This window comes from Oenanthe melanoleuca, chromosome 4 (genome assembly GCF_029582105.1).
Source record: "Oenanthe melanoleuca isolate GR-GAL-2019-014 chromosome 4, OMel1.0, whole genome shotgun sequence".
NCBI lineage: Eukaryota > Metazoa > Chordata > Aves > Passeriformes > Muscicapidae > Oenanthe > Oenanthe melanoleuca.
Genome location: NC_079337.1, coordinates 43,149,990 through 43,168,217, shown reverse-complemented (window position 1 = coordinate 43,168,217; position 18,228 = coordinate 43,149,990). Strand labels below are relative to the sequence as shown.

General features: G+C 42.9%; 2 protein-coding genes across 2 annotated transcripts in view; one reads left to right on the top strand and one right to left on the bottom strand.

Moving 5' to 3' along the window:
- PPAT (phosphoribosyl pyrophosphate amidotransferase) overlaps positions 1-5,051 on the bottom strand; it is a 42,410-nt gene extending 37,359 nt beyond the window's left edge. Inside the window, exon 1 of the mRNA XM_056490167.1 lies at positions 4,736-5,051. Within this exon, the coding sequence (XP_056346142.1) occupies positions 4,736-4,863 (128 nt within the window). The 5' untranslated portion in view covers positions 4,864-5,051. The remainder of the gene's footprint in view (positions 1-4,735) is intronic.
- Positions 5,052-5,262: 211 nt separating this feature from the next.
- LOC130252539 (multifunctional protein ADE2) lies at positions 5,263-15,341 on the top strand. The gene is made up of 9 exons (XM_056490181.1): positions 5,263-5,480; positions 6,019-6,216; positions 9,025-9,203; positions 9,851-10,030; positions 10,121-10,234; positions 11,963-12,046; positions 12,152-12,332; positions 13,313-13,471; positions 14,117-15,341. Exons 1-9 carry the CDS (start codon positions 5,462-5,464, stop codon positions 14,281-14,283), a joined length of 1,281 nt encoding a protein of 426 aa, XP_056346156.1. The 5' UTR covers positions 5,263-5,461; the 3' UTR covers positions 14,284-15,341.
- Positions 15,342-18,228: the final 2,887 nt, after the last annotated feature.

The following is an 18,228-nucleotide window of genomic DNA, read 5'->3' as shown; positions in this document are numbered from 1 at the left end:
AGGTTAATGTAATGGGAAGTCTATTGGCCACAATAAATGTAACAGAATGTCCTCTTGTATCTCTTGTTTGGCACCATTTCCCTCCTGTTTCTTCCACTCCTTCTTACATGATCTCATTCCACCTTATTCCACATTCAGAGATAAGAGCTTAGACTGAACTACATTTTGTGACATGTACATTGAAAAGACCTCAGCTTGGTTAGAATGAAATCTGGCTTCTCTTCACTTTCCCAAAAATGAGTGTGCAGGAACCTGAGTCCTGCAGGACAACCTAGCATATAGAAGAGCTCACCACTGCAGGAGCAAGCTTTGCTGAATGTAATTAAGCCAGGCTGTCACCACCTGCAGCACACAATGGCCTAAAACTTGAACCAAGACAGAACTAAAAGGAGGGTTTTTACACCTTCATTCTGTAACTGAAAGTACTCAGGAATGTTTTACCAGCACATAGAGCACAAATGTTCTCATAAAATTGCATACAGGCTCAATAACTAGCTAGGCAAACATCTTACCCTGTATATTCCATAGGGAATTTACATAGAAATATGACTAGTAACAAAATCTGGTATTTAGACAATTAAGATATTTGACACTGCACTTCTTGTACCTGGGAATGAGGGATATGTTGAACTCATATGTGTTCTTGAGATGAAACAAAAAAAAAAAAAAAAAAAAAAAAAAAAAAAAAAAGATAAATACCTTACACACCAAATTATCAGGATCATTATCTGTAGTATATCTGAGTTTCTCAGAAAAATTCCTTCCCATCCAAATACTATTGCAATTTTAAGCTTTTTGATTTAAAGATTCACAGTGTAAGTCACAATAACAATGGCTTGATAAAATAGCCTTTAAAAAAAGCCCTATCTTGTAGTCAAGATGTGTATAGATAAACACTTTCATTATGCTATATTGCATGCAGGTATTTAGAAGGATGGCTAATGAGAAGCAACGAGTGACTTTACCAGATTGAAAGAGAAATCAAGTGTCTTAACTTACTTTGGTCATTATCTGGGTTCTGTTATATGGGTTTTAATAATGGATAGCAATAGGAAAGTTATCAAGAAGCACACTGGCCAAGCCTCCACTGATAAGAAGTTCCATACACAGGCCCAGCTGAGACAAGGAATATTTCCTGACATAATGGGACCTCCACCTTCATGGAAGAGGGCTTTTAAAGACATCTTCTAAAGATAGTAGAGAGTAAAATGCTGGTACACTCAGGTTTCAGTACACAGTATTACTGCCAAAAATATTTTCCAGAGAATTTTGCAAAAAGTTAACAGAAATCAGACTTCCTCGAAGATTAACTTTGCAAATTTGTCCTGGTCAAGGACTCAAATGACGTCTAATAGATTTGTAATTCAGACTAACTCCTCCTCCCTCCCTCACCGCCCCCAAGAAAATCCTCTCCTTACCAATATCCTCTGATTTTGTTTTGGCATGCTGTCAGTGGATTTTGCAGTGACTTTGTTCCCTGGCTTACAAAATGCAGAGATTATTAAGACCATCCACTTTTAAGCCTTTTTAATGGTGATGCCAGAGTAACATGATTTGCTTGAGCAGAATTAAAAGTTTCAAACATAATGAGCTTCACTGCTAGCATAGCTGTAAAATGTTACCATGGTGTCAAGTTAAATTGATAAAATGTTCTTAGTGTGTGGAAGGCCTTGATTAAACTGTGAGTAGGAATATATTCGTTTTCATTTTAATTCACACTTCACCATTATAAAGCAAATAAAAAGCTGTGTTCTAGCTTCTGCTACAAAGAAGTGAGAAATTAAGCCTCAACAACTAGCAGTTGCTTTTTAATTATTTTAAAAAAATGCAACCCCAAACAACATTTAAAGTTGTTTTGCTAATTTAGCAATAGTGAAATTACAAGTTCATCTTTTGTCTTTGATGATAAGCCTACTTGTGGGCTCCCAAACTCCACTTACATATACACATTAATTTTTCATGCAGAACAGTTTCAGTGAGTGAAGCAGTGAGCACCACTCACACACACCACTGAACACATGCCTAAATATTTTGGTGGTTTGATCCAGCCTTCAGAGTTTAAAGTTTTTAAAGAAAAAATGAAGAAAATCTCCTCAGTGCCACAGTAATAAAAATGATCATCTCATTCTTGGCCATTTATCAGAAACAGCAAAGTCCTTCACCTTGCTGCAACCAGATGTATCAGAACACAAAGCACAGAGAATTTATGCTGCATGTTTTTGTGGCATCTAACAAATAATCTGGATTTTTACATATACAGGTAAGATGTCGTAGATTGGAAATTATAACATGTTCTCCTCTTTGTGGCCCAGGCATCTCAGAAATGCAGCTTGATACAATGCCATGCTTTAATATTCTGAATGTTAAAATCTAAGACAAATTAAGCGCCAAATTCTGTAATTTGATTTATTGCACAGGACTAATTTGCATATAGAAGAACATGCTTATATCAAAGATAATCATTACATAAGTATCCTTACTAATTTGAAGGTGATGTCTAAGGACTGTATTTTTTAGTGGCCAGTCAAACTTCTGTTAGTCAGTCCAGCCTGACATGGACGGCCCATCAATATTTACTATAGTTTTCTTTCAGATTTACTTATTTTTAAAGGCCTACAGGTAAGAGACATGTCTTAGTTTTTAACTTTAAAACCATGGGCCTAATGCACTTTACTGATTCAGCTAATGCTAAACTTCTGGTTTTCAAGAGACATTCCAAAAAGTAGAAAGAAAAATGGCTATTATCCTATTACTTCCTGATCAGAATGCCAGCTCTTCTACCCATTGTAATAGGAAAAATGCAAAGAGAGAAACATTAGCAAAGAAAATAGAAACATTAACATCTCAGCTATTTAACAGAATTTTATTGAGTGCTTGCAAAGGTATGACTAATGGAACAGACTGTTTCACTTTTACAGGTGCAATATTTATGCCTTTAGGAAAGCATCCCTTAAAAATTTTGACCATTACTGAGTCAGAATCAGAAGAAGTGCATATATGCCTCTAGGTGTGTAGCTTCCTGTAGAATTTGTGAATGAATAATGAATTTCAATCATATTGTAAGTATTGCTGTGTACAGCTGTGTCCTCCACAGGGGATATGTGATATTCAAAAGCTCAAGCAAATTAAATATATTTGTCAAGTGCCCATCAAAGAAAAAAAACCAAACAAAGCATATTGAAAAGTTGAAATAAGTATACAGTGAAAATTGAGATAATAAAATGCAAAGTAATGGAAATACATCACTAATTTTATTTCCACCCAAGATATTCCAGGTCCACCAGTGTAACTGTAAGCACCAACAAGGTAAGATCTTTTCCAGCCTCTTTCCAGAAAAACAATGCAAGCTAAAATGAGACTATTGTTTCATCTTACGTGAAAGCCATGGCTTTGTTCCTGGGATTTTGGCTGTATTACTCCCAATAAAAACATTTTTGGTGGACACTGGCAAATATATATACTTGCAGCAGAAAGAGAATTATTAGCATATGAGTCACTAGGGATGCAGCATCTTACCAGGAAAAGTATGAATATGAAATATATGAAAGTATATGAAGCTCTACTGTAATAAACAGAAAATATCACGTAAACGATTTTCTGTTGTTGGTCCAAAACCAATTTCTGAGCAACATGTAAATGTCTGTGACCTCAGAAATACAAAGAATATATTTTATCTATTTCAGTGTATGTGTACTTACCCGTGCCCAGGTTACCTAGGCAGCCTACCTACCTAGACTGTCAGGAATGTGTTTATTTAGCACACTTTGTAGCTATGAAGTCAAGCACACTAAACAAGCTGATGCCACACAGCAGTACTACTAAACGAGCTTGTGCGTGTCTGGCTGTGCACGTGTTCACATTAGGAGGATATCCCTTTCAGCATCACTGAAAAAATGACTGGTATATGTCAGTCCATAGCATTATTATTTTGAGTACCAACCAAATTGAAGCAGAACCCAAACTTCATTCTGTAGGTCTGCATCCATACGGGTGACAGTGAAACAGGTCTGTCGTACATTGCCTGAACATGTCAGGTAGAAGTTTTATTGTATCATGATGATGAACCTAAACCACTACCGCTAGTAGGAGCCTAAAAACGCTTAAGAACTGCTCCGTTTCGGTAGTCTCGGACTGTGTGGCTTAGACTTTAAGGTGAGCACCTGGAGAATTTCGGGCGGGCCTCGCCGCGAGTGCGGCAGGAGGTCACGCTCGGCGTGGCTGGGACGGGGCGGCGGGCGCATCCCGCTGCGCGGGGCTCATCCCCTGCCGCCAGGGGCTCATCCCCGCTGCCCAGGGCTCATCCCCGCTGCCCAGGGCGCATCCCCCCTGCCCGGGACGCGGCCACGCCGCGGGCTCCGCGCAGGGACGAGCGAACGCCCGGGCCGGTGGCGCGGCCCCGGCAGCGAGAGCGGATGCGGCTCAGGCGAGATGCAGCCGAGGTCCAAAGGCGTTCTATTGCTCTCCTTCGGCGGGACCGGCTCGGGAGGCAGGAGGCGGAGAGGTGTTCCTTGCACTTCGCCTCCGGGATGCTGCCGGGGCTCCCCGCCGGGGCGGAGCGGAAGGGACCGGTCGGGACGCTCCGCTCCGCTCCCGGAGCGCTCCCGCCGCGCAGAGCCGAGGCCCTCCCGGCTGCACGTGCCGCCGCAGGGCCCGAGCAGCCGCCGCGGCCCGGCCGACACCGAGCCGCATCCGGGCGGCGCCGTGCGGGCACCGCAAGCCCCCGCGCCCCTCTTACCTGTGCTGCAGCCCCACCAGCCCCAGCGTGAGCACGTGGGGCACGTCCAGCTCCGTGGGCCAGGCGCCGGAGGCGATGCAGCCGAACACGCCGCACTCCTCCCGGATGCCCAGCTCCTCCAGCTCCATGGCGCGGGCAGCACGTGGCGGCGCGGCTCCCGCTCCCGCTCCCGCTCCCGCTCCCGCTCCCGGCCCCGGCCCCGCTCCGGCGGCTCCCGCGCGCTGCTGCCGGCGGCGCGCTCAGCCCACACCGCCGCTCCGCCCGGGGATCCCGGTGGCCCGCCGGGCGCCTCCCGCCCTCATTTACATACGGGGGGGCGACACCGCAGCCCCGGCCCGCTCCGCCGCCTCGCCCGGCCCCGCCTCCCGCGGATTCCGCTCTGCCCGCGACCCCGCGGGGCGCTCCAGGCCGGGGGGATGTTTGCCCGCGGGGTGAGGGCGCGGGGGGGCGGGGGCCGGGCGCGGCGCGGCGCCGGCATTGGCCGGGCGGAGGGCCGGGGCTGTTTGCACGGGACGGGGGGGGATGCTGCCGTCCGGGGCTCGCCCGGGGGGCTCGGCGGGGCCGCCCCGCGGCGTAGGGCGGCGATTGGCGGGCGGCGTCGCTGCCCGCTGCCCGGGCTGCCCGCCCCTTCCGCCGGCCCCTTCTTACCCCGGCGGCCGAGCCCCGCGGCGTGAGCTCAGGCTCTCTCCTGTGCCCTAGGTGCCCGCGCCCGCTCCCGCCGCAGCCATGGCCCCCGCAGCATCAGGTAACCGGGCGGCCGTCGGGGGTGGGTCGGTCGGTCGGAGCTGCCGCTCTCGGTTTGGGGTGTAAGTGCTTGGGAACCAACTTTTTCCCAGCGTAATTTTAATTTTTTGGGGGTTTTATTACTTTTTTTCCCGCGGGTAGTTGCTCGTGCGGGAGGGTGGGCAGGGCTGCAGGAGCGGCGGCGGGGGCCGCTCCGTGCGCAAGATGCTGGGCCCCGCGGAGCGCCGGGATCGCCCCGAAAGTGGAAGGGAAAAAAGAAACACAACAGAAAGCGGCGGGGAGCTGCTGCCTGAGCGGGGCTGTCGGCCTCGCTGTTCGGGAAACGTGGCCGAATCATCCCGTGGGCCGGGCTCGGGGAGCTCCTCGTGGTCAGGGAGCGCTGGGTCCCCACGGACTCCAAGGTGGTGGCTCTGCGTGCGGAAGTAAACAAGTCTTTGCGGTGCAAAAATGACTTTTTTTCTCTCTCTTTTTTTTTTTTTCCCCGTGTGTGTGTGTGTTTTGTTTTGGGTTTTTTTGGTTTTTTGTTTTTGTTCCTGTAGACCTGAAACTTGGCAAAAAAGTTAACGAAGGTAAAACGAAAGAAGTGTACGAGCTGCCAGATATCCCGGGATGTGTTCTCATGCAGTCCAAAGACCAAATAACGGCGGGAAATGCGGCCAGGAAGGACCGAATGGAAGGGAAGGCTGCCATTTCCAACACAACGACAAGTTGTGTGTTTCAGCTGCTTCAGGAGGCTGGTAAGTATTTTGAAGTTAAGAGTGTGTATGCTTGTATCTTACAGGCATTATTACAAAACACTGCTGTTTTATAGAAGAGTTTAACCTGCCTTCAGGCTCTCGTGGTTTTTTAGTTTCTTTTCTGTTAGCTTTTAATTATGCTTTTCTCTCGGGTACTTTAGAGCTGGTGAGTGACTTTTTCGTTTGGAGAGTATCTGCAGTAATCTAGTGTTGGAGATAACTGAAATAGTTTCTCGTGCTTGTTTGGACACGCCCCTAATCCCCTCCCCTCTCCTTTTGTCAGTTCTTCCATACCCTACGCCTACCTCCTTACATGTAACTCTGGCCTGGATGCATCTGCCTTGCTTTACTACATCTGCATGCATAGAGCACACTTCTAGGTAGTGGCACTACCACACTTTGTCTAGGCTGTGTGAAATCTGTGTATGTAAGCTGAAACATAAAATCTGAGTGTCTTTTCTCCCCTTTGTTGTGTGTTATAGCAGCATAAACTTCCTGTAAGCTTTGCACATAACAAAATATATTTATCGGTCTGGATTGAATGTATCAGGACCTTAATCTTTATTTTAAGATTCAAAGTATTTCTGATGCTAGCAGTGAGTTTTCACAGAGTGCAAAACTTAAGTCACTCAAGTGAGTTTTGCACCACACTTCCAAAAGTGGAGCCAGTAGCTTTGCTTTGAGAAAGCATTTTGAAGTGTCTTTGAATAGTTTGCAAGTTGCAAAGAGGAAGTATTCCTGCTGGTGGGGAGTCTGCTAACAGTACTAGAATACAGGCACTAGTAAGCTTAGGATTCCTTATAGCTGTGTGCTCCCTATGCTTTGAAACATTTGCACAAAGACAGCTTCAGGCACCAGCTGAGGTACTCTAGAATTTGTATTATCTGTTGTAAGGTGTGGTGATAGCTCTGTAGCTCTCAAACTGTGAAGTCCTAGCATGTTTCATATGGGGAGGAGAAAGATGGATTCTCTAGAGCTATATCCTTGTCTCAGCCTGTATTTTAAGAACTACTTACACAAAAATATATATGAAGTAATTCAGTGTAATCTTGAGTCACTGGCTTTTTGGGAAGCCTGTTGTGCATACAGTACTAAGAAGCCTCAAAGGTATCTAATTGTATTAGCAGTTGATTAAAACTTCTAATTTTCATTTAGGAGCATTAGTGAGATGTTTTGCCTAGTTCTTGAACAGCAGTATTTAAAATAACAATCAAAATACTTCATACCCTACAGAGGTGCAGTTTTAACGTGAAGAAGCCATTCTGTTGCCCTCTCAAAAATCCATGAGTGTGTTGTACTCACGACTTCCACAGGTGCCATGGAAAAACGTGCAGAGTAAACTGCAGCTGTGTTTTAAAGCAACAGAAGAGCTTTCAGGGTTCTTCTCTAGTTTCCTGATTTGAGGGGTGTAAATGCAGATAGAGGGAATGCCTTTATTGTAAAGGGTGTTTGTTTGCTTTGCGCAACTCTTCTTTACCTGCCCTTTCAGAGGTGATGATTTACGAGGTTCTGTTAAAGTTTCTCTCCCTTTTATAGTAGAGCTAATGGCAGCCAAGCAAAAGCACACATCTGCACTGATGGAAAATGTGGTAGTGAACCAGACAGGGGCCTTAGTGTGCATTTGGTTATTTAAATAATTCTGCCCTTGAAGGAAATGCACCAAGCTTTGAAGAGTCGGTGTTCATATTTTAACACTTTTTGTTTCTTCCTTTATGTTTCTGGAAGTGGAATGGAATAGAACTGCATAGTTCTTGCAGCTCCTTTGCCTTGTGTTTCTGGCAGGTGCTGATTGGGCTTGGCACTTGTCTTGCCCTGGGTGAGTGAAGCAAAGTGACCTAGAGTCCCTAGGCAGTGCAAAGGAGAACAGCTTCATTGCAAAAACCAGGCCTTTTTAAGCAGTTAGCCCATTATCAGCTACATAGTTTTGAATCATAACAAACATAGTTTAACCAACCACCATGCACCACGATGTGAACACATAATGGTTATATAACTTGTTTTTCTACTTCTAATTCAGCCCAGTCTCTTTCCCATAGTCCTCTTCTGCTTAGCTGAAGTAACAGGTCTGAGCCATGATTTTACAAGGCCTTCCTTTTGTAAGGTTTTAACTATATGCAACAGTCAGGGAGAAAGGTGGGACTTTCCTCAAGACTGAAATTGAAAATAGAGCCATTTTGCACTTAGAGTGCTGATCTGCATGTTGGCTGTCCCTGTTTAAAATGGAGTCCATCATCTTACAGTTACATAAGAAGGTTGACTTGTTGCAGCAGGTTTGAGTGCATATGCTTCTGAATCTGTCTTTTGCCTAATAAATCACCAAGATCTAGTGTCCTACATAACTTAGTTTGTGATGAAAGGGAGGACAAAGCCATTCTCTCTGCCCCATCTGCTTTTATTAAGCAAAGTAGTAAAGACTGCTGTGCTCTGTTATTCCTTTGAAAGGCTCCAATTACTGTTCGATCTATAATGAATCTTTCACCAGAGAACATGGCTGGGTACTTGATTGCTATTAATTTACATTTTTTAAACAAACAAAAACATTGTGAGGGATAGATTTAACTTTGTATGAACAAAATTATTTTCAGGAATAGGATTTCTGAGTGAGTGTTGTATGATAAAATTGGCAAAACTAACGACTTGTGGAAGATACTTGTCTTTTGCAAGGCTGGAGTGGGCTTAAAGTATCCTGAAGAGTTTCAGTGTGTCCCCTAAGTCCAGGAAGAAAAAGATTCAGATGTATTTTGTGACTACTGTTTTAACAGTGGAGTGTGTCTACCAATAGAACTAAGCTGCCATCTTTTTATTTAGGAATCAAAACAGCTTTTGTCAGGAAACAGAGTGACACAGCGTTCATAGCAGCTCACTGTGAAATGATCCCAATTGAATGGGTGTGCAGAAGAATTGCTACTGGCTCCTTCCTCAAGAGAAACCCTGGTGTCAAAGAAGGGTATAAGTTTTACCCACCCAAAATTGAGATGTTTTACAAGGTAAGTTTCCTTTCCTGTGGTGTTAATCAAACTTAAGCAGAGCTAGAATTCTGCATTATCTCCTTTAAAATGCTGACATAAGATAAAGCAAGCAGTGCTGGTGGCTGACCAATCCTCTCACTATCAGTAGTTTTGCCATTCTAATGTTTCTTGCATTCTTGTCCAAAAGCTGTTTTGTCCAAAGTCATTACAGTAGTGGCTTACAGTGTAATCAAAGAATAACAAGCCAAACTGTACTTAAAACTAGAAAAATGAAGGTATAAGTGCTTTTTAGCCATAAGCTTAATGCATCAGTTGAAACAGATGTGTTGATGTATTTGAAGAAATTAAAATAAACAGTACTTGCATGGTGAGGTTAAGTAGCTAGCTAGTCATATAGGATTCTGAGCTCCTTTGGGATGTCTGCTGAAAGATGCATCTAGTGAACTGTAGTCTAAAGTGTGGTGTACCCTGTTACTCTAATGGTGGTCAGGTGTTACAGCAACTGTTTTCAATGTTACTGTCATTTTTTTTAATGCTAATCATAAAATACTAGTTTGAAGCCTGTGTTTGTTACTTGATAACAAAACAACACACAAAACCTTGTATCTTTTAATGGTTATTTAAGCAAGCTTAAATTAATGTATTTATTCTGATTTTCTTAACAGGATGATGCTAATAATGATCCACAGTGGTCTGAAGAGCAAATAATTGAAGCAAAATTCTGTTTTGCTGGACTTACTATTGGCCAGACTGAAGTGGATATTATGTCTCGTTCTACTCAAGCCATTTTTGAGATCCTAGAAAAAGCATGGCAGCCCCAAAACTGCACTCTTGTAGACCTGAAGGTATAAGAATCTAATTTCTCATGATTCTGGTTTTGACAAGAAAAATGTCTCTGTATAATCACTAAAATAGGATTCTTACTGTCTTTTTAGATTGAATTTGGTGTTAATGTCCTGACAAAAGAAATTGTTCTTGCCGATGTTATTGACAATGATTCATGGAGACTGTGGCCAGCAGGAGACAGAAGCCAGCAAAAGGACAAACAGGTGGTGCTTTAATCTTTACTTTCTAAGTGAGCAGGGCAGAAGAATGAAGAAAGTAAAGCCTACAGTTTAACATCTGCTTTCAGAGTGGCTTTTTCTACATGGTCTTATCTTCTTATGGAGTAATTTGCATAGTACCTCTGTCCAAGCCTGTTCTCATTAAATAGTTTATCTCATTTATGGTAGAAGAAAATTCCTCTGTCTGTGTATCTTCAGCAGGAATACCCAACAGCACTATTGACTGGAGCTGTCATGATGAAGTGTGGGGTTTCCAGGAATGATAAGGATTTCTAACTTGCACAGATAATAATGAAATAGCTGGGTAACAGATCTGTGGAAAGAAGCTTTGGTTCCCAGGTCTGCCTCCAAGTTCCTCAGTTTATTCAAAGGGGTATCCTCTACTAGTAGAGATCTGGTGATACTTAGGAAGGAACTGCAGTGAGGATGCTTTTCTTTGTTATTTATTTTGGTTAACCATGAATTCAGTAATATTGCCTCCAAAGGTGTTACTAATAGACTGTGCCCACATATGAGGCCTGCAAACAAGTTTGAAACAGAACTTGTCCTATATTCAAACTTACAGTATTTATACTTCTCAAATATCTCTGGATTATCAGATGACTAGTTATGAAGGAACTGCTTTGGCAATGCTGCTGCCAGGAGTTTGTCGTGGGTGTTGAGACCTGGTGAAAGTGTTGTAAGCCACAGGGGAAGATTCCAAAGTGTATGTGGGAGGAAGGGCATTAAATTTAAATTGGGTAGCAAAACTGCTCTGTTGTTTACTTGACCTGGATTATGTAGTAGCATGCTTGTGTGAATTGCTCTGACAGTCCCATAAAATAAGGTACATGTTGGTACAGTGCTACTGTAGGCAGTCATGTCATTACAAATCCAATTTTAAAGAAGTTGTATGTTTTTCCTTAAATTTTCCCTCTGGAAAGCTTCCAGAACCTTGATACTCTTGTGGCTGAAAGTCTTTTGTGTTGTAATTGGCCATAAATTGCAATGCAGAAGGTTGTTTATACCTGGAATTGCTAGAAACTGTGTAAATATGTCATTTGAGAAATAATAATAATTCTTATCAATTATGGTCTTTGGTGTTCCCAAACCACATTAACTTTATCTGCTAGTTTTGGCTGGGGTAGGGTTATTTTTCCTGACAATGGCTAGTATGGAGCTGTATTTTGGATTTGTGCTGAACACAAGGTTGATAATAAAATGTTTGTTATTGCTGAGCAGGGCTTACACAGACCCCAAGGCCTTTTCTGCTTTTGGTACAGCCACTCTGGCAAAGAATTTGGGGTGCATGGGAAGTTGGGAGGAGCCACAGTTGGGGCAGCTGACCCCAATGGACTAAAGGGATATTCCAGGCCACGTGGCATCATGTTCAGTATATAAAGTGTGGGGGAGGGAGGAAGGGGTTGTGGGGAAACTTTTGGAGTTGATGTTTTGTCTTTCCAAGTCATGGTTATTGTGATGGTGCCCTGCTGTCCTGGAGATTCCTGAACACCTGCCTGCCTGTGGGAAGCAGTGAATGAGTTCCTTGTTTTGTTTTGCTTGTGTGTGCAGCTTCTGCTTTGCCTGTTAAACTGTCTTTATTGCAACCCATGATTTTTCCAAATTCTACCTTTCAGATTCTCTCTGTGATCTCTGGTGGGGGAGTGAGTGAAAGGCTGTGTGGGGCTGGGGTTAAACCACAACACTTCAATGCTTTTATTTTCCTTTTTTCAGTCCTATCGGGACCTGAAGGAGGTGACTCCTGAAGCACTGCAGATGGTTAAGAGAAACTTTGAATGGGTTTCAGAAAGAGTGGAGGTACCTGTTTTTATGAGAACAACACATCTAGACTTTGATAATTGTGTGCCTTCAATCCTGTTGACTGCTCTTATATCTCTCCTTCCTCTCAACTCTTTTCTCTAGTTGCTTCTAAAAACCAAGAGCCAGGGTAGAGTTGTGGTGTTAATGGGATCTCCTTCTGACCTCAGTCACTGTGAAAAAATAAAAAAGGCATGTTCAACCTTTGGAATTCCTTGTGAATTAAGAGTGACCTCTGCTCACAAAGGGCCAGATGAAACCCTGAGGATCAAAGCAGAATATGAAGGTAAATGCCAAGAAATACTGATTTGGATTGAAACAGCATCATTTTCAGAATGACCTGACAACTTCAAAGATTTGTGAGGTTTTTCCATTTTTTGTTAAACAGAGCACCAAACTTTTTCACACTTGATAGTAGCATGACTGCTCTAAGTAATTTTGGAGTAATGTATCGTTTTACTGCCCTGCCACAACTTCCATTACTCAAAGTCTAACCTCTGCTTTTATCCCAATATCAGAATTGCTTTGCCCAAGCCTTGATCATGTTAATAGATTTATTGTAGCATCTTGCTGCTGATGCCAGCATTTCTGAAACAAGGAAGAACAGTCTCTCTAGCTGACTGAATAGCCTTATGAGTTACTTTAGGCAGATGTTGCTCCCACCATGTTTTTCTGTTGGATGAAAATATTCTTGCTTATTACTTTAGGTGTCATGAGAAAATACCATGAGAAAAAATACTTGCTTTAAATTACTCTGTTTGCCAAGAAGACTTAACATCTCTTCAGAAGTGTTTATAGCCTAGCAGAGGAGATACAGGAGATATTTATTTTTGTGGGAGTATACACATTCTATGCATACCATTCTTCTTGGTGAAACTACACATGTGGTAACCATAGTTAAAACACTCACCTTGAGGTAAACTGTTACAGATTTAAGGAGAGGAACACTTAGAGATGGCAGAGGTTTAATGGCTATGTTCTCTACAAAACTAAGCAGCACCTCTTCCTGTGATACTGAGACTTCCCCTCAGAGGCAGAGTAAGAAATGCTAGTTTTAGCTGTGGTAAACAGTAGCTGGGATTTAAGGATGTAAGATTTCTTAGAAGATATTTCTGTAAAGGAGGAAGTTGGGCACAAAATGTTAGTGCCATGTAATGGAATTTAAAGGATAGCTGCAGACACAATTGTGAACTTGGACAAAGTTTCCATGAAAACAAGTGGTAGAGAGTAAGGTGGATTGCTTATCTCTGTCTTCCTCCCCACCAGGAGATGGAATCCCAACAGTGTTTGTTGCAGTGGCTGGCAGAAGCAATGGTTTGGGGCCAGTAATGTCTGGTAACACTGCTTACCCAGTTGTCAACTGCCCTCCACTCTCAGCTGACTGGGGCACTCAGGATGTGTGGTCCTCTCTTAGACTGCCCAGTGGTAAGATACTCTTCAGCTTATGCTCTTGTTCTGATGTATCTCTATTTTTGTTGTTGTTCTCCTGTACACACACAGGGCAAAATGTTGGAAAAGCAGCTGAATCAGCACCAAGCAAAGTCTGTGGAAATGTCACTTAGAGGCTTTGACTTCTTAATGGCAAAAAGCCCAATAACAGAGCAAAGATTATGTAGAAGTAATCTTTAAAAAAGTAAACTTTGTCTTATCCTTGCTAAACATTTCATTTTGAAATTGAAAATAATATTAATGGGAATTTAATAAATTAAATTTTGATGCATTTTCCTTATGATAAAAGATCAAGTAGTATCTTTCTCAACAATCAGTGTAGGTAAACCTCAAGTCTTAACTACTAATTCAGTGCATTTTTACCTGTATGATTTTTAACTTTGTTAGTAACTTGAGTGGAGGCCCAGAAGTTTATTACCTCTGTAAAAGGGAGTCATTTGCTTGATGGCTTTTGGAGTAACGTGCCACAAAGCAGTCATATTAAAAGTAATACTTGCTTTAAAAACTGGATCATCTGGCTTCTGGAGGCTGAAACAAGCCTTGTCTTAAATTGTTTTTCAGAGCAAATGTTTTGTTTGACTATAAGCTATGCTTTAGTAAATAGCATTCTCTTCTCTGCAGGTCTTAGCTGTCCTACTACTCTGTCACCTGAAGGAGCTGCCCAGTTTGCTGCCCAGATATTTGGGTTAAACAACCATTTAGTGTGGGCCAAGCTGCGATCCAACATGTTAAACACCTGGATCTCCTTGAAGCAGGCTGACAAAAAACTTAGAGAGTGCTCCTTGTAAGTCACACTGACAAGTAACTGTTATTAGTTACACAAAGATAATGGCGTGTGCATATTCATTCATGTTAGGATTTACCCTTGGATGAGCCCAAAAGTCCTGCATCATTTCTTGCAGAAGAAAGCATTATTAGAGCAGAATAGGAAGTCTGTGTCCTTCCCTTGTGTATTTTTTATGTAACAACTAAGTAGAGATGGGGAAGTAGTATTTTAGGTATCTCTTTCTGTTGCTCCAGAATGGGGCTGTTCTGCTTTTCAGTCTATACTATACTGTTAACTACAGACTATGTCAAGAGAATGATTTGGTGCAAACTAAATAGAATTCAACTAGTCTTCTGCATTTCTGTAACAGTAACATTCTTCCATAGTATCAATGTATGTCTTGAACCTTATTAAATGAACTGGACTGCTGACTAAAGCCAGTGTTGATGCTGCTTGCAATGATTATATGTTTTCTACAGCAATAAAATGGCAACATATGCTATATTAATAGGAAAAGAGTGTGGAAAAATGTTATAAGAGCCTGAAATAAATACATGCCTTATTTAAAAATATATATATACATACATGCATCTTTTTTAAAAATGTGTGTGTATATTTACCCCATTGATACCTTTTGGAGTGATGTGATGAAGTTAATACCAGTTTGCTTGTTCTTAACAAGCTATAAATACAAATGGCTTGAGTCACCTGTAACTTGGCTTGTTGCCTGTTTGCTCTAATTCTTGCCTAGTCCAAGCTTTGTCCTTTTAAATACTGGGCATATCTACCTTCAGTAGTTCTATAGGGCCTAAGTGATGATGTTGGACTGTCTTAATATACTTCAATAGCTGTAGCTATTCTATGTCTATATTTCCTCACTCTTTCCGTGGAAATTTTACTGAACTGAACAGGGAGCAAATACTAAAGCAACAAACTTCTGGGGGGGAAAAATCTAAGCATGACTTTCTTGTCTTTGCACACACCAGTCTTCTGAGTAGTTAAGATTTTAACAAATATGCAATTACTCAAAGTATGTAACATCTGTGCTTTTACAATTATAAATAAACTATTGAATGCAAATCTGCTTCATGGAGATTTATTGAATAAGTGCACTCAAAAGTAGCTATCAGCTGTGGTATGTAACTTCAGGACCTGAAAATAGGTAATAATGTTGTAAGAAGCTTGTGCATGAAAACCTGGATGGAACACTATTTGGTGACAGCCTTCTGAAAGATATTCTGCTACTTGATTGTCTCAGGAGTGCTGCTTTGTTCCTGAAGAACTCTGGGATGGTGTGGTAGTTCAGGCCTGGCCTGTAGTGTGAGTAACTGGATAAAATGTTGCTGCTGGCCTTCTTCACAGGCACTGACCACACCTCCTGTGTCTGTACAGAAGAGCTCTAAGCAGTGTTCTCTTGAATGCAAGGATTTAAAATTGGTGAAAGCTTACCTAAAGTAAAAGAACTATAACTCTTTTCTTAAGGGCAGTTGCTTTTCTAATGACTCTCTAAATAAAATATCAATAATAGTGAGGATTAGTGAAGAACAAGAAGGCTGAAATTCATTTGTGGTATGATCTGGATGAGGGCATTTAGTCTATCATTAGCAAATTTGCAGATAACAGCAGGCTGGGTTGTCATTGATCTGCTGGAGGGTAGGAGGGCTCTGCAGAGGGCTCTGGTGGCTGGATTGATGGGCTAGCTAGGGCCTGTGATAGGAGGTTCAGCAGGACCAAGTGCTGGGTCCTGTTCTTAGGTCACACTAACCCAGGGCAGCACTACAGGCTGGGGGCTGAGTGGCTGGAAAGCTGTCAGAAAAGGACCTGGAGGTGCTGGTGACAGCAGCTGAACGTGAGCCAGTGTGTGCCCAGGTGGCCAAGAAGGCTGATGGCATTCTGGCCTGTATCAGCACTAGTGTAACCAGTTAGACTGGGGAAGTGATGATCCTCCTGCACTGGCACAGCTGCAGCTTGATTGCTGTGTCCAGTTCTGGGCTCTCACTTTAAAAAGGACATGGAGATACTGGCACATGTCCAGTGAAGAACAGCGAGGCTCTGGAAGGGTCTAGGAAACATGTCCTGTGAGGAGCAGCTGAGGGAGCTGGGTCTGTTTACCCTGGAGAGGGCTCAGGAGGGATCCCTGCCCTCCCCAGCTCCCTGGAGGGAGGCTGCAGTGAGGAGGGGTTTGCTCTCTCCTGCTGTGCCTGCAGTGAGAGAACAGGAGGAGATGGCCCAAAGCTCACACAGGGGAGATTCAGGTTAGATATCAGAATTTCTTTTTTACTGTCAGTGTTGCCAGGTGTTGGAGTGGGTTGCCTGGGTGGTGGAGTCGCCATCCCCGGAGGTGGTCAAAAGGTGTCTGGACCTGGTACTGGGGGATAAGGTTTAGTGGTTTAGGGGGTTACAGTGATAGTGCTGGGGGAATGATCTTAAGGGTCTCTTCCAACCTAGATGATTCTATACTGTATTTTTGGAAACACTGACCTTGAAGTAAAGATCCTCAGGACTGGGATTTTTTTTAGCAAGCAAACTATTTACCAAGTTAGTACTTGCCGAGGCACATCTGAAAGCATGCTGACAGCTCTCCTGACAAGACACTGATGTTAACTTCAACTAGCAGAAGAAGTAACGGGTGAAGAGTCCATGCTCTTTGTTGGCTTGGGTGAGTGAATTGGATCATCTTATCTTGTAATCAGACAAGCCCCAGAGCCAACAACTGTAAAGGAGGTGGCAGCTGTTTCTTTCTCCTGGTGGCAGCAGTCTGCTCACGCATCTGCATAGCAATATTCAGCCTGAGGGTGAAGTTACACAGTAGGAGTAGGTGAAGGTGTCATTTCCTATTTGGCCCTACCCAGCACTGCACTGGGTGTTGGCTCTGATGGGTAGTCAGCCTGACAAGGTTACTAGCCATTGTAGCACCATGCTGGATTTAAAACTACAGCCAGCCACTGGTGTCTCTTCAGCCCAGCTGCTGTGCTGTCTGTAGTCTTCCTCTATGCAATAACAATTAGTAACAGATGACGACTTGAATGTTAACACCTGAAATACTCTTGTTTGGTCTCTAGTTACTTTTCCCAAATTACTTTCACCCCACTGTGCCAATTTACGTAAGGCATGAGCATGCTAAGTGCTTTAGTTGCCATAGAGATGGTCATTCTTCAGCTTTTGGATGGGATGGGTTGTCTGGAGGGGTTTTGTGCAGTCTGTATTGAACTCTCTAGTTGCAAATCCTTGCTTGAGCAGTTGCCTTGCAAACAAGCACCAGGACACAGCAGCTGACATTAACAGTGTGCTGCTGTGATCAGCAGACAAAATCTGCAAGGATTTTCTGTAGCTGCCCTAAAGGTCAGCTGGTTAGTTTAGCTGAAACTTCTTCACAAAGATTTTGCTGTGAAATGAAAATACTTCCCCTTGATTCAGCATTTCAGCTATTATGTGGATGCAATAAACTGAAAATTGCTCCAGTCAGAAATTGCTCTTGTAGCACTTTGTGCTTTTTCAGTCCAATTTAAAAAACAATCCTAACAAATTCTTGAATAAAAGAGTGCTTTTATCTTCACAGAAATCATTACACAGAGCAGTTAATGAAGTTTATTTATATTTGGTAAACTGAGTTGGAATACCTGTAATAAAAGTCTTTTAAGCATCTGCTGTGGAACCTAGGACCCTGAATTAGATCATGTCCTAGTTAGCAGTTACCTGCTTAACAGTAAATGTTATTTAAAGATATCAGCAAAGAACTGTTTGGACTTAGAGGGAAGTGCTGAGGGCAGAACTTCTTTTACATCCTATACTGCTTCAGATACAGGTGAGTGGCAGCTGGTGCTCAGCCCTTGCTCACATAATTTCATTTCCACTAAAAAGCCACACCCAAAACCTCCCCATTTTGTAAAAATTAGGGGAAAATCAGTCATAGCTTCCACAGGTTTGTTCTCCATCCACAGCTCAAAGGTTAAAGCATCTATCCAGA